This window comes from Acomys russatus, chromosome 6 (genome assembly GCF_903995435.1).
Source record: "Acomys russatus chromosome 6, mAcoRus1.1, whole genome shotgun sequence".
NCBI classification, from domain to species: Eukaryota; Metazoa; Chordata; class Mammalia; order Rodentia; family Muridae; genus Acomys; species Acomys russatus.
In genome coordinates this window covers 37,374,652-37,401,744 of record NC_067142.1, presented here as the reverse complement: position 1 = coordinate 37,401,744, position 27,093 = coordinate 37,374,652, and the positions used below count along the sequence as shown (strand labels likewise).

At 38.8% G+C, this 27,093-nt stretch overlaps 1 protein-coding gene across 1 annotated transcript in view; it reads left to right on the top strand.

Moving 5' to 3' along the window:
* Positions 1-27,093, top strand: part of Ptprc (protein tyrosine phosphatase receptor type C) — a 60,702-nt gene that overhangs the window by 3,597 nt on the left and 30,012 nt on the right. Inside the window, exons 3-11 of the mRNA XM_051148314.1 lie at positions 1,651-1,860; positions 2,538-2,715; positions 4,019-4,039; positions 5,832-6,013; positions 7,237-7,368; positions 8,254-8,406; positions 17,986-18,141; positions 20,771-20,979; positions 26,412-26,554. Coding sequence (XP_051004271.1) covers positions 1,651-1,860; positions 2,538-2,715; positions 4,019-4,039; positions 5,832-6,013; positions 7,237-7,368; positions 8,254-8,406; positions 17,986-18,141; positions 20,771-20,979; positions 26,412-26,554 — 1,384 coding nt within the window. The remainder of the gene's footprint in view (positions 1-1,650; positions 1,861-2,537; positions 2,716-4,018; positions 4,040-5,831; positions 6,014-7,236; positions 7,369-8,253; positions 8,407-17,985; positions 18,142-20,770; positions 20,980-26,411; positions 26,555-27,093) is intronic.

The window sequence follows — 27,093 nt, the reverse complement described above, 5'->3', positions numbered from 1 at the left end:
AGCAAAATGGATCTTGTGCTTTTGAGCAAATCCAGACTCAGAAATCAGGGAAAGCAAAAGCCACGAACAAGGAGCATACACCAACAGTATCCTGTCACAAAAACCAACCTGTTTTGCCATGAGCACAGAATCCTTCTTGGCATATTGGCTAATTTTGCTAATTAGAAGATCCCTTCTGTGTAATAGGCATGATTAAAATGGTAAATACCAGCCTTAACGGGAGTAGATATTACCTACTTAATAAGGAGAATATAGTTTTCCAATGAGGAGGGACTCAGCTGGAGACTCTGAAGAGAGTGATAGTGGTGGTGTTGACTGCAGAGGCACAAGATGGCTTGGTAGAGTGAGGAGTAGAAAGAGAGATGGTGGAAGAAGGCTAGCAGGCAGAGTCAGCTGCTTTTGAGATTTCACAGGTGGCCAGTTTGTGTCTAAATGAAACTTTTTAGAAGGCTGCATTCATAACCCTTTCTACTCTCCTATTACTGTGGACCCCCCACCCCTGCCGTTGATTGTGTCTAAAACGACTGAAAGAATGCCTCCTGTATTTGCTCTACCCCATGGTTTACTTAAATCTGGGAGTTGAGTGACCTTTGAAGAGTGGGATGAGACCAAACTCAATCAGCAGAGAGATTCTTTCCCATTTCTCAAATGACATGCTCACGATAACTGGATTCAATGCATTTGCAGTTGGGAGATGCTTGTTATACCCTCATCAAGGAGGTTTAGAGAACAGCCATGTGGGGGCCTAGGTTCACATCACTGACCCTAGTGACTTGACAGTGAAATGACCAAACAAGCTCTCAGGGGCTGGCTCATATTTCTTTTGCTTTCTCCACTGCATCAGGTATAATGTTAGTATGGGTAATTCATGACCATGCCTTGGTTGCCTATGCCTGAGTTTTGGCAGTGATGCACTGGGAAAACAGGTATGCAGGTATGAAGTGCTCTGAAGCCTGTCAGTGAAATTCTAAGCAGGACATGCAGCTCTTTTAGCTGCACCACTTGACTTTCTGTCAACAATTGAGAAATAAGATTATATCGGCATAACGGGCAGTGTGTTGACATACAACGCGAGCCTTCTTCATAAATGTAGTATTGTGACCATCAGCGAACAAGAAGGAAAAATCCAGGGCTCAGATGCTACACAGGCAGGAGATCATTTAGTTCAGTTTCAGGGAAATTGATGCCAAGCACCTGGTCATAGATCTTCCCCACCCAGAGAGGAACACTGACCTAAGTTTTTCAGCAGGTGCCAGGCCCTAGTTCCTCCTGGGCAACCTTAACAAGGCAACCCTTTTACACTCGAGGTGCATTTACTCTGTATGTCCTTAACACCTTTAAGACAGCATCCTTCTCTTCTCTTTGAAATATTTTTAATACTACCTAATGCAGCACTTGACTGGAATGTTTGACCTCTTTGGGCTGTCCAAGCTATTTCCCAAGGCCAACACTTTTCTTTTTTTTCCCCCTGTCAACTGGCACTTGACCTGTACAAGTTTCCATGCGTCTGTTTCTGAGTTCATCTTTCTGCAATTTCTCATGTTGGCAGCACATTCTATGGAGCTGAGATTATAGAATAGGTTAGGGTTAGGGTGTGACTGTATATTGTGCTGTAGTAGGTATACCAGATAGCTCATTGCTCTGCCTTAGTTCAGAATCACATCCATGCCAGTATGTGGCATGATGGACTGATAGTGTTGGTGCTCCTTCTGATTGCAGGACTGCCAGGGGAGAGGACTACACCGGAGATTTTTTCTTCAGGCACAGTCCTTCCTTCAGACACCCTCAGCCTTGCACGCAACAGCTCTGCTGCCTCACCTACACACACTTCCGACATCAGCGCCACAAATATCTCCTCAGGTGTGACCATATGTGACATGTGCTTAAGGTTTTGGAGGCTCCAAACTCGAATGTAGCTCTTATTTCACTCCAGATTCTATGTTCAAATTTCCCATTTTTTTTTTTATCTTGGAAAGAAGCTAGGCAAAACTTTTTGGGGAGATAAGTATGATTTTACTATTACTCTTGACTAACAAGTGGATACATTAATGGCTTGTAGTTCTGGGATTAAATCTAACTGCCTAAATTTTCTAGACAATGTAGGGCATGTTCTAACTCAATTTCTTTTTAATGAAAGTGGCCCTAGTAGTACTCATTTGATAAGATTGGTATGAAGACTGTACATGTAAAAGTTTGACTTAACAGATATAGGAAAAACAACTATCGGTCTAATTAGTATCCAAATTAAGGAGAGCTCTAAATCAAGAGAAAATGCTAGTTTGAGGAAAATTCTTTCTCAGATAAGAATCATACTAAGGCATGAATAACTTCCCTTTTAAGTTGTGGTATAATATTTGAAATGTGTGTTTTCTGAATGTATTTGGATGTAAGCCTTTGGCTCACTTTGCTAATTTGGAAACGTATCAATTCAAATGTGGAAAGAATCACTTAGCAAATTATCTTGGCTAAAGAGTTTTTCCTCATGCCTTAAGATAATAAACTCATTAACTCTTGTCCTTTTGTCCATTCCTTTGCAGGTGACAACCTTACAACCCCTGCACCATCCACTCTGGGCTTTACAAGCACTGTGCCTCCAAGCACAACAATAGGTGACAATCTTACCCCCAATCATTCAGGCATACCTCTACCACTGCTGAGGATGTCCTCACAGACTTCCTGGCTTTCACTACCTCAAGGCTTCCTTTTTTGTGCAATGTAGAGTGATAACCCTAATGGGCCTGGAACAGAGTCTAGACACTAGTGTAGCACAGTCAGAGCAGAGATCACTGGGATACAATGCCAATGCCATGGGTACCAAGATCAGATTATAGATTATAACACAATATCCACAAGATGATGAAAAATAAAAGAAATGTATCATGTGACCCTATGTCATTATTTCATAATTCCCCTTTGCTATGAAGGATCCCAGTTTATGGTGGTGGTGTTTATGAGGACCCACACATAGGCAAGTCTGTTAGAATGCATTTCTTTGAAGAATGGATATACTCTGTGATAAGCCACTGGCTTTTCCATTGAGAACAGGCAGGGGACTGATGGCAGTTTCAGTCTGTTAGTGAGGGGCAGGAAGAGGGAGTTGAGGCACCTTTTGGAAGATCTGTGGCAGTGTTGTTTGTGGTCTTGAAGCCAGTGTTGCCACGCCCACCATTCTTCCCAGATTCTTTCAACTCTGAAAGGATTAGTAGAAATCCTTTTGTTTCCAGGACTCAGACTTCTTCCATTCAGTTAAATCAGTGGTTCTCAACCTGGGCCCCCCCTCCCCTGAACAACCTTTTCATAGGAGTCACCTAAGACACCACCAGAAAACACAGATATTTATAATACTTATCAGTAGCAAAATTACAGTTATAAAGTAGCCACAAAAATAATTTTATGTTTGAGGGGGTCACTACAACATGAGGAACTATATTAAAGGGTCTCAGCCTTATGAAAAGTTAGGAAACATTGAATGAAATGCCTTTCTTAATACAAGATAATTTCTGTGAGATCAATTAGCTACCCTGGATCCTATGTGTGGGGTCATACAGAGGTTAAACCTGGGAACAAAGCAGTCCTTATCTATTATTGTCATCTGATTAAAAACAAAAACAAAAACAAAAACAAAAACCACAGCATTGCTTTATAGGGGTTACAATTATGGAAATCTACCTTGAGACCCACAAAATGAATGAAAACTTTCAATGTTTTGGTAATGTGTAGATTTGTTCCTGTCAGACACGCTGACAGCATGTCTGTACCCAACAGTCTACGTATTTCTAGTCACAGTCATTTTTGTTGTATAACTCAGTGAAGATAATTTATAGTTGGCTCATTAGTTTATATTATTTGCATGCTTGAGATGAAAATAAGATATTAAGCAAGCTGTGTTATGTATTAAGTATAAACAGGTAGACTTTCTAGATTATGGAAAGTTTATGAAGCAGATGCTGAAAGTTGAACGCAGCAGACACATTGTAAAATAACATTTCAATGATTTGCCTTTTTATCTCTTTTACAGCTACCACCCTACCAACATGTGGTAAGTCTGTTGGCCCAAAGACAGCTTCTGTCACTTTGGAATCACATTTTGATCATTTCTCTCTTCCTTCCAAGATTTCAACTTTCACCCACTGTTTCTGCTTCTCATGGCAAGCTATCCATCTTAAGAGTCACTATCTTTTTCATTTTCTTCATGCCCTTGTGGTGGAAGCCAAGTCCTTCTGCATGGCCAGTGTTACTCTTCGGTATTCTTTTGGGTCTCAGCACTGCAATCAGGTCCCCATTCACCTAGAGTTAAGGTCGGCTTCCACTGTTTTGTTTTGTTAAAATGATGTCTCTGGTTCAAGTTCCTTTCCTACCCACTTGCATCACCATCTCCTCACTGACACTCCAGTCTTTGGTTATGTGAACCTGCTTGCATCTTTCTTCCTGACTGTATCTTTGCTACTTTCCTTCCTTTGTGTTTGGAGTCCTTTCATATCCTCCCTTTTTGGTGCCTGAATTTGTCTTCTGACACCTTAAAAAAAATCAATCCTAGTCATCTGGCGTTCTTCTTGCCCCTTCTATCTGAACAGATGCCTCCCTTTTTGCCTTATAATATTTGCTGTCTAATTTTATTTTACATCTTTGCTTGGCTCCTGTAATTCAGTCTGTGTAGTATTTCTAAAAGCCAATTTCACCTGCTTTGTATTTGTGTTCCTAGTATTTAAGACAACATATTAAATGTAACAAAGGGCACATAGTTTTGTCAAATAAGAACAAGTAAATAGGAGCTGTGAAGATGGGAGTCAAATGCTTGCCACACAAACAGGGGACGTGAATTCTGGTCCCTCATATCAATGTAAAAACGTGAGGTTGGTAGTAGCTGCCTGCAATCCTATTGCTGGGATGAAGGTAAGAGGACTCTTGGAGCTACTGGACTGATACTATTTATTACCAGATAAGAGAAAGACCCCTTCTCATAAAATTAGATCACAAGAAATAGAGGAAGATGCCTGACGTCAGTCTCTGACCTCCATCCTCATGCACATATGTGCATGTACATTCTCTCACATACATGCACAGATGAACACATATACACATATATACATACACCCAGAAGACTATTCAAAATGCATATTAACATGTGTTTACAAGAACATTTTATGAATCAATAGAAAAAAATTACACTAAATGGAAGGGTTTATGAAGGGTTTATTATCATATGTAATGATATTATGTATGTAATGGAATAAGTTGGAACTTATAATAATTAGAAAGCTAAATGATTTATAAAGACATTTTCAAAAACAAGAAAAGTTATAAGCATGATGATTTTTTTATATGAGTTCACCAGCAGATAAACTCATTTGTGAGTTAATTCAACAAGAATTATTGAATTCTTGCCAGTAACAGGCAGATAGATCATGGACCCGAGTTAATGATGATGATCAAAATAGACTAGTTTTGGTTGTCATGGACTTTACAGTTTAGAAAGAAAGATAGATATGAATCCAGTAATCATCTGAGCATAAACTGGAGTCCCTCATGGGAAAGGGAAATTATGAAATAGTGACCAAGAGGCACATGATACATTTTTATTTTTCATATTGTTGGCGATATTGTGTTATAATCTATAGTCTGACTTGATGATATTTTGGTGTCTTATCTGCTGCTTTTATATACTGTGTGCTAATTGTTCTTTTACTTCTGCTTGCTGAATACTTAATAAATTCTCTCCTTTGAAACCCAAAACACAACTAGGATAGATCATTTTCTATACAGAACCATATGTTAAGGCATTCAATCCAATGCAGTGTCATTCATTCTGAATAATGACAATATTAATTTTCTCTTTTTTTCCTAGACTTTATGAACATTTCTGTGGCTTACTCCTATGACAAGAAAACTGAGTATTTTAAGGCAGAGCTAAAATATGTCAAAACCCCTGTGTGCGGAAATAAGAATTGTGAAGAAGAGCTTACCAACCTAACAAAATGCTTACAGAAAAACATCAGTGTGACTGATGGCTCATGTACTCCAGCAAAAACTGTAGAATTATATGTACCCCCAGGTGAATGCCAATTTCTTTCTATCTGTGTATTTGGACTTCATGAGTGTGTTCAATGGCTCCTTGGGAATGTGGCTGGAAAAGAAAGCAAGTAAGCTTTGATGAAAGTTGAGTTCCCTGCTGAGAACCTTGGAAAGCGTGAACAAATTCCCTCTCTCTCTCTCTCTCTCTCTCTCTCTCTCTCTCTCTCTCTCTCTCTCTCTCTCTCTCTCTTAAATAAAGTGGCTTCCAGCTAGGAGGTAGTGGCAGCCCAAGCCTTTAATCCTAGAACTCCAGTGGCAGAGGCAGGCAAATCTCTGTGTTTGAGGCCAGCCTGGTCAACAGAATGAGTTCCAGGATTTCTGAGACTACATAGAGAAATCATGTCTCAAAAACCACTAAAAAATGTGGTTCCTAAGGATTAGAATCAACCTATATTGTGACATATATTGAGATATATGGGTTTTATTTTTAAATTCAAAATGTTCTCTTTGTCATCTTTTTTTTTTTTTGCTGAAGTTTTTATGTATATTAGGAAAAAGAGCAATATTAACCATCTAATTTTTTTTAAAAAGCAAAGGGAGAGTGCTAATTATGTTAATACCAAAATTATAATCCCATGATATGGAAGGCCAAGGCAGGAGGATTTATGTATCTTCAAAGCCAGCCTAGGCTACATGGTGAGCTCCGTTCCAGCCTGAGTGACAATGTGAGATGAGACCTTGTCTGCAAAACCCAAAATGGATCAGTAAACAAGATGTGAAAATTGGCTACTTTATCTAGATGCTTCTTTGAGCATCATTTATAAGAGCAGCATGGGTTTTGTTGAAAAGCAGTGTGTATCTCTGCTAGGATATGTGGTATGGAGATAATATGTTGTCTTCCCTAATGATGGCAAATGTCTGAGGGGATGGACAAACTGTCATTGGTGACCACACGTTATATAGATATACCCAAATGCTACATTGTACATACATTTGTATAATTATGTGTCAACTGAAACAAAGACAGACTTAAAAAATAGAAGCGTGAACTAGATAATCAAGAAGCCTCAATCCTTGGGGAGTTCTTCAACTTCTCCCAGTGCAATCTCAGGCTCACAAGACTGGACTTCCTGGGTATGATTTCAGAGTCTCTAGCTGAGAGGCTTCACACCTTCATCACAGCAGGAATCATCACCTAACAGCACGTCTATGTTTTCTTGACAGGGCCTGAGATGTTTGAGCTACACACCTGTACAGAAGAACAAGAAGCTAATACTTCAATTTGTTTGGTGTGGGAAGAAAAGGAGCCTATCTGTCACAGTAGAAAAGTCTCATACAGATTCTACTGTGGTACAGGTACGCTACTGGGCAGAGAAATTCAATCATCAGGAGTTATGTCAATCGTGGCTTAAATGTTCCTTCTGTACCCTTGCCCTCCTCTGCCTACCCTTAGCAGTCTGTGGTAAGTCAGAAGAAAATAGCTCCAGTACCTCTGTCATTGAAACAAATGCACAAAATAGATAAATGAAAAAACAACCCATGGACGACAAATATTGCAAAAAGAAATAGAAATTAATTTAAAGAACTTTCTTGAACACTGCTATATACTACACATTGTTGAAAGAATGACTAAAAAGGCCATTGTATGTATGGTACCATGGTCTACAGAAAGGGAGCACAGTCTTATACCTGTCCAGAGCTTACTTTCTCAGACGTCCATCAACAAAAATCATTTGCAAAGTCAAGACTATGTAGGCAAGGATGAAAACAAGCATTTCTAGGCATTACCTTGGTTTCTACAGAGGTGTGGTGTTCTGAAAGGGACACTGGAATTCAATGTGATGGACTCTTTTCCCTCTCAGCAGCAAGCCACCTGCCAAGACACAGTTGGCGAGACAAAGAGCAACATGTGTACCTCTGTGCACACACATGGAGGAAGAGGAGGTGGTACCCTGATTGCTAGCATCCTGCTAATGGGAGGATGCTGGGCTGGGCTGTAGGCAGTATGTCCAGAGCTGGAACAATAATATAGTAGCAGTTATAAATTGTTAAATATAAGGCATGATACTAGTTTCGCAACAAAGTTGACTGTAGCAATGTTATCTGTGGAATCTTGAGCATATTATTGCACCATTTGCAGAGGCTTCTCTCTAACACTAAGTCTTAAACGCATGGCACCAGAAAGTAGTCCATACACTATGTATCGTTTCAGATACTCATGTGCAATACCGCTTCTTTCAGGTAATCCACAGATGATACCTTGGAAAGATCCACCTACAAAATTTCATCTATACAACCTTACTTCCAAAACGGAGTACAAATGTGATACAGAAATTCTCTATAACAATGTAACATTTTTCAATAAAACTAAATACGTGGAGACAGATTTTGGCAGTAAGTATATTTAAGTACATTGCTTATATTAAAAAAATAAGTAAAACTTCCTTTTCTTTTATGGGCTTCCATATTTTTGAGAACCACAGAAAATAATAGCATAGAATCACAGAAAGCATATCAGTGAAGAGGATTTCTAAAAATTAATTTTAAGGCGAAGTTAAAAAATACATTATACAAGCCTAAACGATGTCCATCTTGTTCTGTTGCTCAAATCGTGTCTGTCGCGAGGCTGCTGGCAGCAGTTGCCATGGTTTGCAGGGGTTTTTCCCATCTCCTTCCCGTTCTTCCTTTCATAACACCCTTTGCTCTGTATGTAGTCTTACACCTCCTCCTCCAACCTTGTCCTGCTCCTTATAGAACTAAAGGAACCCATAAAATTTAAGTGTCTGAACATAAAGTAGGGACCACAGTCATCAAATTCCTGGAAATATAATTAGTAACAAGATAATGCTTAATAAATGGTAAATGGAAAGGGATTCTAGAAATTAACGACATTTGGGAAGACAGAAGTGAAAAATTCTAATTAAAATTAAAATTCGCTGCTAAACATTAACCAAAAAAATGGTGATTTATGAATAATCAACTATGAAGAAGACAAAAGATGTCCTTGCTCACAAAACATAAAGACATTTCTAGAATAAAGATTTTTATACATCAGGTGTGAAAGGAAGAGAAGAAAAGCAGTAGGAAAGGGGAAAGAAGAAGAGAGGAAGGGAGGGAGGGAGAGAGGGAGGGAGGGAGAGAAAGAGAGGGACAGAGAGAGATGGGGGAGGGAGAGGAAGAGAGACAGAGACAGACAGAGCAGACAGAGACACACAGAGGTAAAGAGAGAACATAAAGAGAGAGAGTGGGGGAGGGGGAGAAGAGAGAGAGAGAGAGAGAGAGAGAGAGAGAGAGAGCACTAGAGCTAGGTGTGATAGTAGACATCTATTAGCCCAGCTTCTTGGTGGGCTGAGGCATGTTGATCACAAGTTGTAGGACTGCCTGGGCAACCTAGTAAGACCTACATAGTGTGTGCAGGCTAGCCTGAGCTACATGCCATCCCGTCTTTGAAAACAACCAAAACAATAACAACAAAAACAAAAACACAAAAAACACATTGATTTCCTTGTCCTCTATCTTTTGTTGTTGTTGAATTTATTCCTGGTTTAGGTTTATTTTTGCCTCTAATGGTATTTTTTATTTCATTTTCACATTGTTGTATACACTGTTAGTAAATAAAATTTCAAGTGATTTTTTTCTGTATTGATTTTGCAATCTGCCATTTATTTGAACTTTTTAGTATTGTTTTTATCATAAATTTTTTTCTGACAGGACACTAGCATGACTCTAACTTGTTTTATAGCTGTGGGAAAAGGGATTCTCACATCGAAGTCTACCCCTAACCTTCCAAAAAAGCAAGGTTATTCAGCTACAGGATAAATAGAAAAGTTTAATATCATGTAGGTATCAAAACTTTGAGTAAGGCCAGGAAGGTTGTTCAGTGGATAGGGGTGCTTTCTGTCAAGGCTGAAGGCCTGAGTGAGTGCACAGGGTACACATTGTCGAATGAAAGAATAAATGTTTGCAGTGGACACATGTGCAGGTGTTAATACAAACAAATACACAGATTAAGATTAGCACAGCCTTTGAAACTTGGTATAACATAATAAGAATCTTAGAAATTCAATGTTTATATTTGATAAAATACAAGTCATTTCAGTTCATTGTTTTAGTATCCTTATATAAAAAGGGTACCAAGTGGACATCAGCTATTGGGGTTGAGTACAGATAAATTTCTTCTGCTCTAAAAGCTAAAGTTATGAAGCACCTAATCAAAGCAAGAGCAGGCTGCTCTTCTCGTATCTTCAAAATAAGTGCATTTCATTTTCCTAAGAAATAAAAAAAAATCTATAAATTTGATTTCATAGTTAAATACTTTTTTAAAGTGATCTAAGGAAACATTATATACATTATATACTATGGGAAAGTATTCATGATTTATTTATTTGTTTGACATGGGCAGTTTCCCAAAATATATCGAAAAGCTCTTTCAGCTACAAAAGCAGGGCACCAAATATTCCAATTTGAGTATAGGAAAGCATTTTTGTCTGCGAATTTCATGAAAGATATACAAACTGTGACTAAGCCTGTGGAAAACTGCTCATCCTCATTAGCCATCTGAGAAATGAAAGCCAGGATAAGATGGAGATTGTACACATCTCCACTAGCAAAAGACTGACATTATTGATGAGGAAGTAGCAATCCACCCAAGGGTTGAAGAAAGGCTCTATCTGCAAAGCGGAGTGGATCCACGCAGATGCATCCACTCCTGGAAAGTGTTCAAACAGCTGCCAAGTGTTTCCTAATAGAGAAAGCGTGAAAGAAGTCAACAAAGAACACTGCTTCTCTCCTTGCTCTAACAAGACAGTTACCACATAAAGACTAAATATTCTTTTGGAGCATAAGTAGGAAGGTTCAGTCTAAGGCTAGACCTCCCAGTGGCATTGGGTCTCTGGTAGGAACACCAGATAACAATGGTAAGTGTGTACCTTGGGGGGAACTACTCATCCTGTGTGTCATGAAGGAAAAAGAAAAGAGACGAATGGAGACTGTTGACTCCATGTGAGGGTGTGCTTGCAATGACCCAGGCCTTACCTCCCTAACAGCCCACCAACAGCTGTTGTGCTGTTCAACATCAAGCCATAGCCTTGCTGATGACTAAAAGGACATGCTTACAATGTGGAAAAAAATCCAACTGCTATTTTATTTTATTTTTATTTCTTCTTTTATTTACTTCATTTATTCAGCTTACAACTCAATTGTTGTCCCATCGCTTGTATCCTCCCGTTCCTCCCTCCCTCTCGCTTTTATCCTATTCTCCTCCCCTATGACTGTGATGGAGGGGGACCTCCTCCTCCTGAATATGATCCTAAGGTATCAAGTCTCTTCTTGGTAGCCTGCTATCCTTCCTCTGAGTGCCACCGTGCCTCCGCACCAAGGGGAGGTGGTCAAATATGGGGCAGCAGAGTTCATGTAAGAGTCAATCCCCACTCTCTACATAACTGTGGAAAATGCCCTGTCCGTTGGGTAGATCAGAGTAAGAGTTCGATGTTTACTACTTGTATTGTCGTTGGTTAGTTTGAGCAAACCCTCCCTGGGCCTCGATCCACCCATCACGATGTTCTTCTTGTAGGTTTCTAAGACCCTCTGGGTCCTTTTATTTCCCCATCTTCTATATTTCTCTTACCTAGAGTCCCAGTTGGATGTCCAATATAATTTGTTCAAAATATTACTCTTTAATTCTTTGTATATATGATGAATAAAAAGTTACTACATTTTAGCAATAGAAAGTAGATCAGAGATTATATGGTGTGTCTCAAGAGGGCTCATGTTGACTGGCAAGTGGCAAGGAAGGATGATAGAAATGTTCTATACTAATTGCTTTGGTAGGACATGGAAGTATGAACCCATAACTCATTAAACTATACCTTAAGCAAGTGCCTGTGAATATAACTATCTCATTGATTTCATTTAAATGTTTTGGCACAGCAATATCTCAAAATACCAACAAATCTGAACAATGATATCTATGAGAAAAGAATAAATATTCTCAGGCATTCTTCAAATCAGTGGGATGTGTAGACTTTTTATTGTTGTATGCAAGAAAAGTACATTCTGTGAAAAAGTAATCTAACCTAAAGGAAACAGCATACGTCCAAAAATTTCTCTGAGATTTAATAATTCACATTTAGTCAAAAGATGGCTGTTAGCGACTCAAGCTTGTTACATAAACAGTATTTTTCAGTGTCTTTTGTTTGTTTGTTTGTTTGTTTTTAACAGTTCCAGAAAAGCCCAAGAATGTTTCATGTACGAATGCAGGAAAAAACGCAATATCAGTTACCTGGAATAACAGCGCAACTTATTTCCATGGATTTTTCATATGTTCTAAGACTGCATTTCCCAATTCAGGTAATTTTGTAAAAATGCAATTCCCATTAGAGAAGCAAAATAAGAAATTTTGAATGCTGTACTTAGATGAATAATTAGCAATTTGAAGAGTTTGTATATCTGCAGCCAGTATACAGTTCTTCTTAAATATGCAGCTTAAATATACAGCTGCCTAAACATGCTTGCCCGTGGTTTGAGGGGAATGAAGGAGAGCTTGGTGATATCATGTACCTTCTATTCTCCCAGACTGTGAGCTGGTAACTGAATTGAGCCTCTACTCTGGAATGTGTTGAGACTACTTTAAAGGCCAGTAGAAGACAGCCCCGCCACACCCCGTGCATGGTCTCTAGCAATCAAAATGAGCTGCACCCAACCAAAGGCTGCTTGGCCTCTGGTTTTTCACCCATGGATGCAGTTTATCTATCAAGGAGATTTGGCAGGATCAGAGCATCTTTCAGTTCTTCAAGCTAAGCACCCAGGCCCAGTGAAAAGCCCTGTTCAGAATGCAGAGGTCTAAAGTCTTTGAAATGAATACTTTTAAATAAAATTTCACATTTCATCTCATCATTTCACAATTTAACTGTTTCAGTATCTACAAAAGTTAGAAAATAACAGGAGGGAAATATTGGCAGTATTTAAGTCTCTTGTATTATCAGGAGATTTTATAATGTTTCTACATAAAGTGTTTTTTTTTTTAAAATATGGTCTAATGTCTCAAGAGAGCTGTTCATATGATGAAAACCAGGTTAATAGAATTTAAGATGATTTTTCAGTACCTCCAGGTGAGCTTCCTGCTATTGTTACATTCATATTTTTTAAAATATTTATTTATTATGTACAATGCTCTGCCTGCATTTATACCTGCACACCAGAAGAAGGCATCAGATCTCATTATAGATGGTTGTGAGTCATCATGTTGTTGCTGGGAATTGAACGCAGGACCTCTGGAAGAGCAGACAGTGCTCTTAACCTCTAAGCCATCTCTCCGGCCCCTACTTTCGTATTTTTACCATATGTTACATCTTGCGGAAATGCAGCTTTGTGTCATTAGCTTAATGATACAAAGCGACAGAAGAGCTCCCACCCCCGCATTCCCCTCATCACTGGAAAAGACCCGTTTTCAGCTTTGTGCACTCAGAGGATTGGTTTTTAGGAGCTATTAAAAGCATTGTGCACACTTTGAGACTGCAATAATGTTAGGAATCATTGCATATATCTTTTAAATATGACCCTTTATTTGTGTTTTTTGACATTGGAAAATCCCTTGGGTACCAACCAGTATGTTTTCAGTAATTTCATTGGGAGAAGTGTGTCGTACTATTTGAAATAACATCCATGAAGATGCTCTGGGGAAGATCAAGTCTGGAAATTAACAGTGCATTTCTTATGATATTCTCTCAAAAGAAACAAACAACAACAACAAAAAAAATCACTGTTTTTCTAGGTGCTTTAAAAAGACATTGACTTGAATGGTGGGAATACTGCTACTCCTTTATGGTAAAAATAAATGGAAGCATTTAATGAAATAAGATGTTCATTTGTCACCTACCATTTGTTTCTCTGAGACCTGAAAGTATTTGGGTTCATAAAGGAGCCAAGGGATGTGTTCATGGAATGTGTTAGTGAGGGATTTCCGTTGGAAGAGAATATGTATCACAATTATTACATTAGCTAACACAGTCTGAGATTTGTTGCCTGTCAGTTTCTATCTGCCAGTTGCAGAGCCAGGAAAAGAAGTAACCCTTTGCCCCAAAAGGTTTGGAACCTCAGAACAGAGGAACCCTGTTCCAAGGCTGAAGGGCTAAAAGCCCCCTACAGAGTCCTTGCTGTGAGCTGTGTTCAACTCTTGAAAGGACAGATGACAGCAGGAGAAGGAAGCAGGCTCACGCGGCAAGTGACTGAATTCCGCCCGTGACAGAGGTTCTGCTACATCTCATTCACTTACCATCAATGGGGCCGTGCTAACTCCAGAGCAAATTGTTCTCATTCATCCCACGGAGCCGTGTGCAGGCATGTCTCACAATACCTCACAGGCAACCGTAAGGCCTCTCTTAATTCAGTCAAGTTCACAGTCAAGTTTAACCACGATGGAGCCTTTTAAACCAAGGCTTGAAATCCTTAGTAATTTGAAAGGAAAATTCCAAACATTCTAAGTACCAAAAATCTCCGGTATTTACTTTTTTTTAAATATATGTGTGTGTGTGTGTGTGTGTGTGTGTGTGTGTGTGAGAGAGAGAGAGAGAGAGAGAGAGAGAGAGAGAGAGAGAGGGGGGGGGTGTATTTACTTATTTATTTTGGTATATATGTATATATAAGTATATGTGTATATTTATTTATTTATTTGGTTTTTCGAGATAGGGTCTTCCTGTGTTAGCCTTGGCTATCCTGCACTCGCTTTGTAGACCAGGCTGGCCTTGAAGTCACAGTGATCCTCCTGCCTCTGCCTCCCAAGTACTGGGATTAAAGGCGTGCACCACCATGCCTGGCTATTTTTCAAAGCTAAAATGAGCAATTTCAATTTGCTTACCTTAGGTAAAATTCAAGTTTCATTGGACTGCATTACGAAGCCATCCTCTGATGCGGAACAATTGTAGGTTGCATATACAAGCACATGAATTTAGGTCACTAAATAAAAGCCAAGCTGATCTGGGGATCACTATGCTTAACACCTGGATTTTATCTCAGTGGTGAAGGCATTATTCTAAAATCCACACACCATATAAACATGTAGCAGGAGGCGTGGGTAAGAGGATGTCATCTGTGCTCACCCTTCTCAGAAAGAAGCTTCTTATTATGTATAAAGCAGACCTGAGCTAGAAAGTAACATCAGTGTGCCTCAGCTTTCAGATTTCTGAGAGATAGATACCGTTAGAGAAAGCACCTCCCCTTATCTACTATGGAGACTTCTTCCACTGTGATATTCCCCTGTAGACATTTGGTACTAAGTACGTGTTGCATCTTTTCTGATACCGCTCCTGAAAGCCCAAAGAGACATCCAAGAGCACCAGAGATGTGCCGTCTCAAGACAAAGATCACGTTTACCCCACTGTGGGTGTTTATGTCCTGCTTTCCTCCGGAGGGCCAGGTGGAATTGTAAAGATGCAGCTCAAATTCCACATCCCAATGCCTAAGCTCTGTCCTGGCTTCATTTCCCTGACCTATGGTCACAGACAAGTGGCTTCATATTGCTATGGCTCAGTTTTCTATAGAGCCAGATGACATGATAAATACCAACTTTATTATCTGTGGTGATGGTTAAATCAATCAACTCATGCATCACCTGAAACGGTGACTGCCACATGTAGACAGCCTGTGATCACTTTGTGTTGTGATTGTTATCATGGTAACTGCTGTCTAATAACATGCTGCTTAAACTTTCTTTGCTGTATTTTTTTTTTCCTACTCAAAATGTCAATATGTGCCTAATCATTTCCCACTTAGTGCGTGCTGCTCTTCAGTCTGTATCTCAAGGAACATCCATGTCTTTACTTCTCATCCTCATCTATGTTGACAGCATCTGCTATGCCAGTCATGTTTGTCCACAAGTTCAAAACACCCGTCCTTTCATTTCTAATGCTTTGTGCCAGGGCAGCTCAACAGTAGCGTGCTTATCTAGGACGTAACAGTCCATCCATGGATTAGACCTAAACTCCATAAAAATATCTGAAGTTTTTCCTTTCGGTCCATTCACTCATCTTTCCATGTAAAGCCTAGATTCCAGAGTCTCAATCAAGTCCTCCTCATTCTCATGGCCCCATGAATTACTACAGCCTTAAAATAGTGTGTGAAACAGTAAATGTAGTTCCTGGTGATCAGGCTCCTTGCCTGAAAGTCTGGAGCAGTCGCTCATATTGATGCTCTAAGGTCAGAGTCAAGTATCAGAAAGGATATGGTAAAAACAGCTATTCTAAAGCGTCACAACTCAGGGATTTTGTATTATTCTCTGGGCTCTGTGTTGTGTTGGATGAGAAGGTCTTCACAAATGTGCCTAAGTTTATGAAATATTCTATTCTTCATATTAATCATATGAAATTGTAATTTTGGATAATTTGAATTTATTCAATGACTTTTTGATAATTGTCATGTATATATATATATATATATATATATATATATATATATATATAATTTGTTTATCATATATATAATTAAAACACATTACGTAATTTCCCACATCCTTCTCCCTCTCTTCCCTTCTATACTTCTCCTATTTCTCCTCTCCCAAATCCACAGCGTAGTCTTTTTTAAATTGTTACATATACACATAAATGAACAAACACAAAAATACAACCCACTGAGTCCATTCAGTGATGTGTGTGTGTGTGTGTGTGTGTGTGTGTGTGTGTGTGTGTGTGTGTGTGTGTTTTAGGGCTGATCCCTTGATATCAGATAACCAATCAAAAGGACCATCCCTAGGAAAGATGCATTATCCTGATCTCAGCAGTTGTGAGTAGCTGTATCTCTTTGTTTAAGGTTGGGCCCAATGAAGTTTCTTCCTTCCAGTAGGGATAGCACCTGTTGTTGGAATTGTTCAAGTCTCATTAGGTAGCCATGTGTGTAGGTTTCCTGTCATAGCTAGAAGACACAATTGCACAGCCGGCCTCCTGGTCCTCTGGCTTTTACAATCTTTCTGCTTCCCCCTTACTTGATGGTCCCTGAGCCTATGGTGCAGATGCATCACCTGGAGCTGAGCACTCTACTGTAAGCTGTTTTCTGCATTTTAACCAGTTGTGGCTTTCTGTAATGGTCTCCATCAGCCACAAAAAGAAGTTTCTCTGATGATGGATGAGAGCTACATTTATTTGAGGATAACGGTACATATTTAGACCTCAGTTAGGCAGTATACTGGTTTAGGGAAGTGCCAGAGGTAGTATTCCTATAGACACCATGACCAAACTAACCACATACGGTTGGCTATGGCTATAGTACCAGATGTGATTTCCTTCGTGTTAAGTGGGCCTTAAGTCCATTTACATAGCTATTTCTTACTGCCAAGGTATGAATGCTCCTCTTGGACCTTTAGGGATGGTTTGCTGTATTTGCCATTGTTTTGGTTCCTTGGTGTCACAGCTGGGTGGGATACTGACTGCTTTCCTTCCTTAATGGCTTGCATATCACCTTCATGTACTTATGAAAGATAGTCCTCAGGGAGGAGGCTTCTGGGTCAGATCCAGCTCAAGTCCTCTGACTCCTACATGCAAAGTGTATGGTGTCCTTACCTTCGACTTGTGGGTAAAGTAATGATTACCGATTACCTGTTTCTTCTTCAACCATCCTTAGTGTTATATGGACCTGTTCCCTCCCTTCTCCGTGTTGTCCTCCTCACCCCCAATGAAAGCCCCCTCCACACTTCCCATCTCCCTCTTCATATCATCTTTATCTTGCTTTCCCCCTTTCTACAAACTCCCTCCCCTGTCCCTTTTGAGTGTCCTGGTTTCTGCAGTCACTCCAGGTTGTATACTCACATCTGAAGGTTTGGAGCTAGGAACACAGATGAGACACAGCATGCTGGCTTTGTCTTTTTCTGTATAAATCCATTCAATATGCGGAGTCTGCTTGGAATCATATAATGTAAAAATCAAGTTATTTGCATAGGAATCCTGACTTTCATAAATGTACTAAATTAGTTTTTCTTTTTAATTTCAGAAAACTGCAAAGAGTTGAAGAGGATTACGAACAGTTATGTGGTGACGGACCTGAAGCCTTATAAAAACTATACCGTGTCAATTTTTCCTTATGTCAATGGAATGGTGCAGCGTAATGGGACTGCTGGGTCATGCACCATTGAGACAGAAGCAACTTGTAAGTTTTTCACTTTAATGTTTCTCTCATAAATAACAAGAAGCAACATATTCCACTTTCACATACAATGCACTGATCTCTCTACTTCATTTGGGAAACACATTGGCCTGGCATGTTTGCTAACGTCTAAGATTTTAAGTCATTTAAAGCAATTATTTAACAACTGCTAATCAACGTTCCTTGTAGTCACAAGGATGAAGGAAAGAAGCTGGAGGCATCACTAGTCACTGGGCTTCCTAAGGCTTCAAGCACTTAAGTACCTTAGCAACTTAGATGAAAAAGTCCTGCTTTTGCTTTCTAAAAACACTATCTGCAGCTAGACAATGACGTCCTCCAGAACAGTTAATAGGACATTTCACAATGTGCCACCTTTTGGGTACTTATTTTATGTCCTGGTTTTCACTGAAAATTTCAGTGGTCTTGCTTCCTGTGTGACCTTCACTATGTTTGCTGGAAAAAAAAAAAAAAAGCTAGATTGGTATCCAAGGTAACTGACAGTCTCAGGGGCAGGAAAGAAGAAAAAGTCTCATGAAAAGTTAGGATCTGTGACTATAGGACTTAATGAACACCAGACTCCTGGAGAAAATGATGTCTTTAATTCTCAAAGAATTAACAAAAACATTGAAAAATTTCCAAGTCCTGCCACGGTATGCTTTTGTTACCTTCCCAGGTTTCCGGGATTTGAAAGCAAATGAAAGTGGTTTTTTGCTTGAAGAATCTCACCTTGTATTGAGTACTATACATGAGTACATGTGGGAAGAAGAACCTGTGCTAGCCAGGAAACCTTACATGTTTCTCAAGCATCTTCCCCTGCACCCCTCCATCCTCCTCTTCCTCTTCCTCCTCCTCCTCACTTTACACTGTTAGTTCCACATCCTGTTCTTCAGAACTGGGCAAACCCTTAGGGCTTCAAGCACATTCTCTCTCTGTCTCTCTCTCTTTCTGTCTTGTCTTTGTCTGTCTGTCTGTCTGTCTGTCTGTCTGTCTGTCTCTCTCTCTCTCTCTCTCTCTCTCTCTCTCTCTCTCTCTCTCTCTCTGTCTCCCCTTTTCCCCTTTTCTTTTCTTTTTATTAATTTATTTATACATTTTATATGCTGGTTCTGTCCCCAGGCCTCCTCACCTCCTAGTCCCACCTTCCCTCCCTCTCTCTTATCCCCCTCTCCTATTTCTCAGATAAGGGGAGCCCCACTTCCAGTCCACCCCAGCTCATTAAGTTGCGTAAGGGCTGAGTGCATTCGCTTCCCCTGTGGCCTGTCAAGTCAGTTCTGCCAGAAGGAAGAGCTCAAGAAGCTGACAACAGAGTCTATGTCAGAGACAGCCTCCGCTCCCCTTACAGAGGACCTACCCGAAGCCTGAGCTACACACTGGTTTTATCTTTGTAGAGGACCTAGGTCCAGTCCTTGGTCCTTCGGTGATGCTTCGATTTCAGCAAGACCCTCTGGGGCTTGGCTAGTGGGCTCTGTTGTTTTTCTTGTGTGGCTCCTTTCTCTTCCAGGCGCTCCCCCCACTACTTTCTCACAACACTCCCGACACATTGCCCAATGTTTGGCTGTGAGTCTTAGCATCTGTTTCAAACCTCTGCTGGGTGGAGCCTCTCAGAGGACAACTCTGCTAGGCTTCTGTCTGCAAGCATAGCAGAGTATTGTCAATAGTGTCAGGGGTTGGCTCTCTCCCATGGGGTGGGTCTTGGCTTGGTGCAGACATTGGCTGGACATTCCCTCAATGCCTGCCCTATTTGCTGTATCTTTATCCCTGTGCATCTTGTAGGCAGGGTGGATTCTAGGTTGAAGTTTTTGCGGGTGAGTTGGTGTCCTCCATCTACTGGGAGACTTGTCCAGTTAGAGTGTGTTTTCCTCAGTCTCCACGACACATGCTACCACAAATCTCTGCTAGAGTCTCTCTCATATCCTCCCAGGAGCCTACCCTGACTTAGATTTGTAGCTTGTCACAGGGATGCTTCTGCTCACAGTTTCCCTTTTCTCTACATGAATTCTGACGTCCCTCCCTCAGTCTCCCCAGGTCTGATCTCCACCCTCATATCTCTCTGTGCTCCTCCTACCTTGTTCTCTCTGTTCAACCACCACCTTTGTCTATTCTATTTCTACTTCTGAGTAGATTTAAACTTCTTCCCCAGGGTCCTCCTTTTTAGGTGTGTGCAGTGTAACATATTTGTCCTGTATTATATGACTAAAATCCACTTATAACTGAGTACACACCATGTGCATCTTTCTGGGTCTGGGTTACCTCACTCAGGATGATTTTTTTTCTAATTCCATCCATTTGCTTGAAATATTCATGATTTTTTTGCTTTTGATAGCTGACTAATATTCCATTGTGTTTATCTGCCACATTTTCTTTATCCATTCTTTATCCATTGAGGGACATCTAGGTTATTTCCAGGTTCTGGCTATTATGAATAAAGCTGCTATGAACATAGTTGAGCAAGTGGCCTTGTTGTATGGTGGAGCATCATACCGATAGGTGATTTATTTTTAAATGCTTTAAAGTAGATTTTGGGTCTGTGTTCTTGTGTGCACACCAACACTGAAAATGCTTCACAGTATACTCATGTTTCAAGATCTTTAAATTTTCACATATTAAAATAACAAATATTCCTTTGTTTTGATAGATCCAAGCCAGGTCAAAAATGTGAGAACCTTCCGGACGTCAGAAAATATTATAAGAGTCACATGTGATCCTCCTGATGATTTTAATGGCCCTAGAAAACTTTACATTTTGGATGTCAAAAGTGGAAATTCCTTTTTTAAAAATTTCAGTCACACCAGATGCAAATTCGATGTAGATGATCTCTACTATTTAACTACCTATAAATTTCTGGTAAGGTCATTTTTTTCTTATAATCACCACTTTCCCAAGATACATTACAGTGTCTGATACTCAGTACTTATATGGCCTCAATGTCACTGCACACACAGACTTAGGAATCTCTGATGACTGCCATAGCCAACACTTAACATTCACCAATTTGATGCCAAGCATTTTATCTCTGGGATGAAAAAGCAATATTTTATGGCAAAATTTCTCTAGAATATTTGCAACTTAAAGATGACCTAACTGTAGGGAAGTTGTTGCTTCTGTGACTGTTAGGAGACAGTTTGTGAGTAGTAGATCTTTCCTTTGCCAAATATTCATTTTTATTGCTTACTAAGTTTTCAACTACAAAATCTAAATGCTAAAATAAATTTAAGAAACCATTCAAACAAAGAGTCTTTAAAAACCTATAATTTCACCGTGGCGTATGTGTTATATAGATATCCCTGTTACTTATAATGAACTTTTCTATGCATTAAATAAACATAACCATCTTTAAAGACAGTTTGGCATTTTTTTTTGTATTGTTTTATCATGAGCACCTTTCTACATTAACATTTCTTGTTAATTTCCAGCAGTTACAGGAGTTTCTATCATACAGTTTTTATTATATTCTACTAATTATAACTATTTTGATCTCTAATACAAACAACATTTGGTAAATGTGTTTGTTAATAAACAGCAACTTTTATTAATGTCTTTAATAATTTCTACTCAACACATGATCAAGTCCACTTAAGAAAGAAAAATCTTATTTTGACTTCTACTTTGAGAGAAGGTGTCATGGCAGGAGCCTTGTATGACTGGTTACATTGCATCTGTGGTCAGAAAACAGAGTTAGATGGGTGATAGCACCCAGTTCACCCGCTTATTATTCCATTGAGGAGCCTAGACCATTGAACGGTGTTGCATTTTGGGTTGGTTTTACCTATGCAGGTAACCCTACTCTCTCACAGACATGCCCAGAAATGTATTTCTTAGGTTATTTTATATCTGTCATGGTGACGATCAGTACTAGCTGTCATAAGTCTACTTGCAGATAACTTTAAGCCATAACCAGCCACCTTTTGTGCTCACCTTGTCTTCACCTTTAAACTTGCTCACACGCGTTCTTCCCAACCCTTCACATTTTGTGTTTCTCTTCTCTCTTACTGGAGATCTGAGTAAGAGCGGTAAGCAGTAGCCGTGCTGGAGCCCAAACACTGTGCTGTCTTGAGATTTCTTTCACCAAAGGAATTAATCCACTTCCTTACTCAATTTCTCAGCCATGGACACAATCTTAGCCAGACTCTTTGCCAAAATGTATCACGTAGTTGACACATTTATCCCTGGACTCCATCCATCCCCTAAGACCACATGAACTGGGCCCTGACTGTCTGCCCTTCTCTTGCCACTCTGGCCTTCAGATTTCTACTAGAATTGTCTATTATGCTCTTCTTAGAAGCATTCTACGCCTTCTCTAGAATGAAGCTCCAGGCTCTTCCACCTTCTTTGCACAAAGCAGTTGTAATGGACTAAGAAGCATGTGCTCGGGTGTATCACAACAGTGGCCCCATTCCTTGGAGGCAACTTTCTTTGTAATTTTTTTCTTTATTTATGAAGACATATGTGTGTGTGAATGTGGGTACCTAAGTGCTATTGTGCACATACATGGAGGCTGGAGGACATCTCTGGGAAGTCAATTTTCTTCTTATCCCATGAGTTCAAAGGATTGAATCAGGTTGCCAGGCATGTGTAGCAAGCAGTTTTATCTGATGGGCCATCTCTTCAGTCTCTGGCTTTCTGCATTAGCTACATGTCTTGTTGCTATGATGGAAATAGCTGACAAATTAATTTAAGGATGAAAGGACGTACTTTTGCTCACAGTTGGAGGGAGTACAGTCCATCGTGGTGGGAAGGGATGATGACAGGAAAATGAGGCAGCTGGCCACATTTTATCCACAGCTACAAACCAAAAAAGTAATGTTGGGCGTACTTTCTCTTTATTACTTAGCATATGCCAGAATCCTGAAGAAATTGGCTCTAATGCCAGTGACAGAATGGCTTGCCAGTGAGAGGGAAGGCAAGGAGGAAAAGAGCAAATGCTTCCTTCTTTCATGTCCTTTACATTAGCTTCCACAAAAAGGTGTGGCCCAGATTTAAGGTGGATCTTACCACCTCCAAAAATTTGGATTTAAATTGGGTCTTTCCATTTCAAATCATTCAATCAAGGAAAAAAAAAATACCTCACAAGTATACCTAGCTCTTTCCAGATGTAGTCAAGTTGATAACCAATAGTCATCACAAGTAGTTTGGAATTTATAAAAAAAAATATTGTGCTATAGTGGTGTTTTCATAGTCTGACTTATTCACATGGTGAATTATAGTAAAGTATTTTTCTAATGCAAAACACTCTTTATATTCTAAGAGGCAAAATATTGTTTCCTTTCATAGTACATTATCTTTTGATGTATTATTAAATAACTATGTTAATATTTTTATTAATTCCAAAGGTAGATTCACAGAGATTATCCAATAAATAGGTAGAGACAGGTTTGGCATTTATGTGGCATACATAACTTTTGTTGCATTTCGAAAATATTTTACTATTTTTGGTGTTGTGTAACTTTCAATAGTATAAGGGTTATTTGTTCCCTAGAAATTCCTTTGATCTTTTTAACACGGAGATATTCTTTGAGAATATTTATTTACATTGTCATGCACAATTATTAGTTCTTGCAGATATCTTTTTGAGTCAGTGTGCCATTTCTTCCTGAAGGGTGTTCCAATCTGGAGAAACAATGTGCTGCTATTAAGCTGTATACTGGTTCACTGTGTGCAGCTTCCCCAGTGGCCACAAAGCTCTTGGCACAGTGTTCTATTTAGTCTTACACATAATGAGTGTTTATTTTGTTGATACCTTGTTCCATGTCTTTGGCTTTCTTTCTAGGATTCTCTTCTTCCACCCTTCAAACATTATAAATTATTTGGGGATATATGAACGGACATTATTAACATAAAATTCAAATTAAGAGATAATTTTCATTTAGCTATTCCTTCTCATACTGCACAAATAACTATCTTGCTTTCTTTACTTCACTCACTATAACTTATTTCCACATGTATTTATGTCCCTAAGACAACACATACACTTTCATGAGGGTGTAATCATTTAATCTTTATTCAATATCACCATCTCCACTAAAGATATTTATACTTCCTTTGTTATTAATAATTTATTTCTAGTGACTCATTTTGATGTGTTTTTCTCATTGTATCTTCTTATCTTATGAAAAAATGATTATGATGATTATTACTGTGGTGTTGAAAAGCCATGTTCTCCCATGGCTTGTTAGTTATATCTAAAAGCCTGCACACAGAATTTAATCAATTCTTAAAGTAGATTGTTTGTTCTGGTAATTTCTACCTTGATAACTTCTCAAGAGTCTATGATGGAAGATTTTATAGTGTTATATATTTACATTTGTGGAGCTTAAAATTTTTTTTGCTGTGAATGTTATTGCTTTATAGGAATTAATTGACACAATTTTGCTTATGAATATTGGGAAAAACCTATATTCATGTGTTTGGAGAGTAAAAGCTTTCATGCATATTTGTTACCATATCATGTTAATTTCCATAATGACACTATTCACATCTCTTTTTTTATATAGTTTATATGGTACCAGTAGACTTGTTTCTACACCCCTTTCAGTTTTCTTTTATATCAAGTTGATTTTTTTTGTATTAAATGTTATGAGCCCTTGGTGTTTATGATAATTATTTCTACACTGCATATTTTATGTTGTTTACTCTTAAAAATTAAAATATGTGCATTTTACAACCAACTCTTATAAGCAGATTTACATTAAAAATAAAATGTGAGCATACTAGCATATTAATAGCTTTAGTTTTTGTTTATTTACAATACCTTAAAATTATCAACCCTAGGTTTCACTTTGTGAGCTTTTTCATTTGTTCTTCCATTTCTATTTGTTAATGATGTCAATCTTAAGGTATGTAAACCTTTTTTCTATTTTTTGATTGCATACAGTAAAATAACATTAAAGTTTCAGCATTAATTTAGAAGTTTTTAATGAAAACAAGCAACATTATAAAAATTAATATATATTTTATAACATGCCATGCACTTTTATGCCATACACATTTATAAATTCTTTTTCTTTTCTTTTAATTGAAATTTAGGTATCTTCTTACAATGGATTATATAAGGGAGAGGCAGTTGAGAAAACTGAATCAACATCTTGTAAGTCATCCTGGCCTATTTTTTCTACCTTTATATGTATGCATCCATTTGTTTGAACGAAACTGTGTTATTTTGCATCCATAGACTGACTCATTAGTTGCTAACATGTATTTTATAAATACCTGCAATTTTCAAAAATGTCTGGCTAAAAATGCAGTATCATAAAAATCAAATTAATAGAGTTGCTCACTTAGCCGCTAAGTGAACATTGCCTTTGTTACAAACCTAAGGATTTCTTTGCACAAATATTTTTGAAGACTCTTTCACATGGGACCACTTTCTTGACTCTGACAATTACCATATATCTGTGCTACTGATGTCTATGCTGGTTGTCTTCTGATTTCAAAGATCGCCTAAGTTGCATTGACAACAAAGCACAAAAGGCAGACTGGTTACTTTTCTCTATGTTCTACACACTTTATCATGTATTGGGATCAAACTATTTAGCCTCATCTCATGAATTAAGAAACTAAAGGGCAAAGGTAATAGGTTTCTGGCCAAATTCCCTTCCAGGAAGTAACAACTAGGGTGGGAAGCTCAACAGCCTGGCTCTGGGGCTCAAACTTTGATGTCCTTGCATGGCTTTACTGCATTTCCATCGTGTGCACAGAAATGATAGCATGTAAAGAGATCGCCAACCCTGCTTAGTTCTGATTTCCCTATAAGTGTGATTCACATTGGCTCTTAGTGAAAACTCAGGCTAGGAAAGGTGTCAATCCTCACTGTCAAATGAAATAAACTTTGTTTCTTGGTTAATTGGTTTTATTCCCCAGTGAACACGGAAGAGATTTGTCTTTGTAAGGAAGAAGCTTTTATGAATCCCTTAGGAGGCTACCCACTTCTGTGCTCAGGGGTAAACTATGAGCTTCTTTCTGAAAACTGTAATGAGTACATTACTTCATTGATCCCCCTCAAATGAGTCTCTGAAAGGGAATTATATCTAAATGATAGTTTTCTACAAAAGTACATTATTTAATGAAAAGAAATGGAAGTCCTCATCTACATTCTAATTAGTCTCTTTAAATATAAATGCCTTGGGAATTTTTGAAACAACAGAGCCCAAAATTGCAAACTCAAGATTTTAGTGTATTTCATCATCTTCTAAAATTTTACCTGTGAGTCTTCACAGGAAATGAAAAATGTTAAAATTTAGTTCATGGAAGTTACTTGTGTTATCTGGCAAAATATTTGAAATAATAAGCTCTCGTGTGTCATTTTATTTCTAGATAATGCTAAAGCACTGATTATATTCCTGGTGTTTCTGATTATTGTGACATCAATAGCCCTGCTTGTTGTTTTGTATAAGATCTATGAGCTGCGTAAAAAAAGAAACAGGTAAGAGAAATTAATTAAGGATTAGGAGGCAATAGTTGTAGTAATGTTACGATCTGGGGTCCAAAGCTTATTGCCTGAGCAGTGGACTAGAGAAGACAGGATGGACTTCAATTCACAACTGCCTATGGGGTCAAAGACTTAACACGGAATTACTGGCTTACTGTAAGTGCATATATGCTCTACCTTTGCCAGTGATGCTGTAGACTTGTTTGAATAATAGTCAGTGTAAAGAATGTGTAACATCTCCTTTAATCCTCAGTGGATGAACACAATCAGGGGACAGCAGGTGCAAAGGAGAGAAGTTCTGGGATGTGTGCTTATTTCTTCGCCTAAGAAGATAAATATTTATGAAAAAATGGAAAGATCCACTTAACTTTCTCTCACTCTTCTGAAATCTGCAAGCAACTCTTGGAGTGCTTTCTTCTTTCTCTCCCAAGTCCCTGTTTCACGAGTCTGGTTTTCCATCATTTGATTACCCCTTCTTCTGTCCCTCCCCTTCTTCTGTCCCTCCCCTTCTTCTGTCCCTCCCCTTCTTCTGT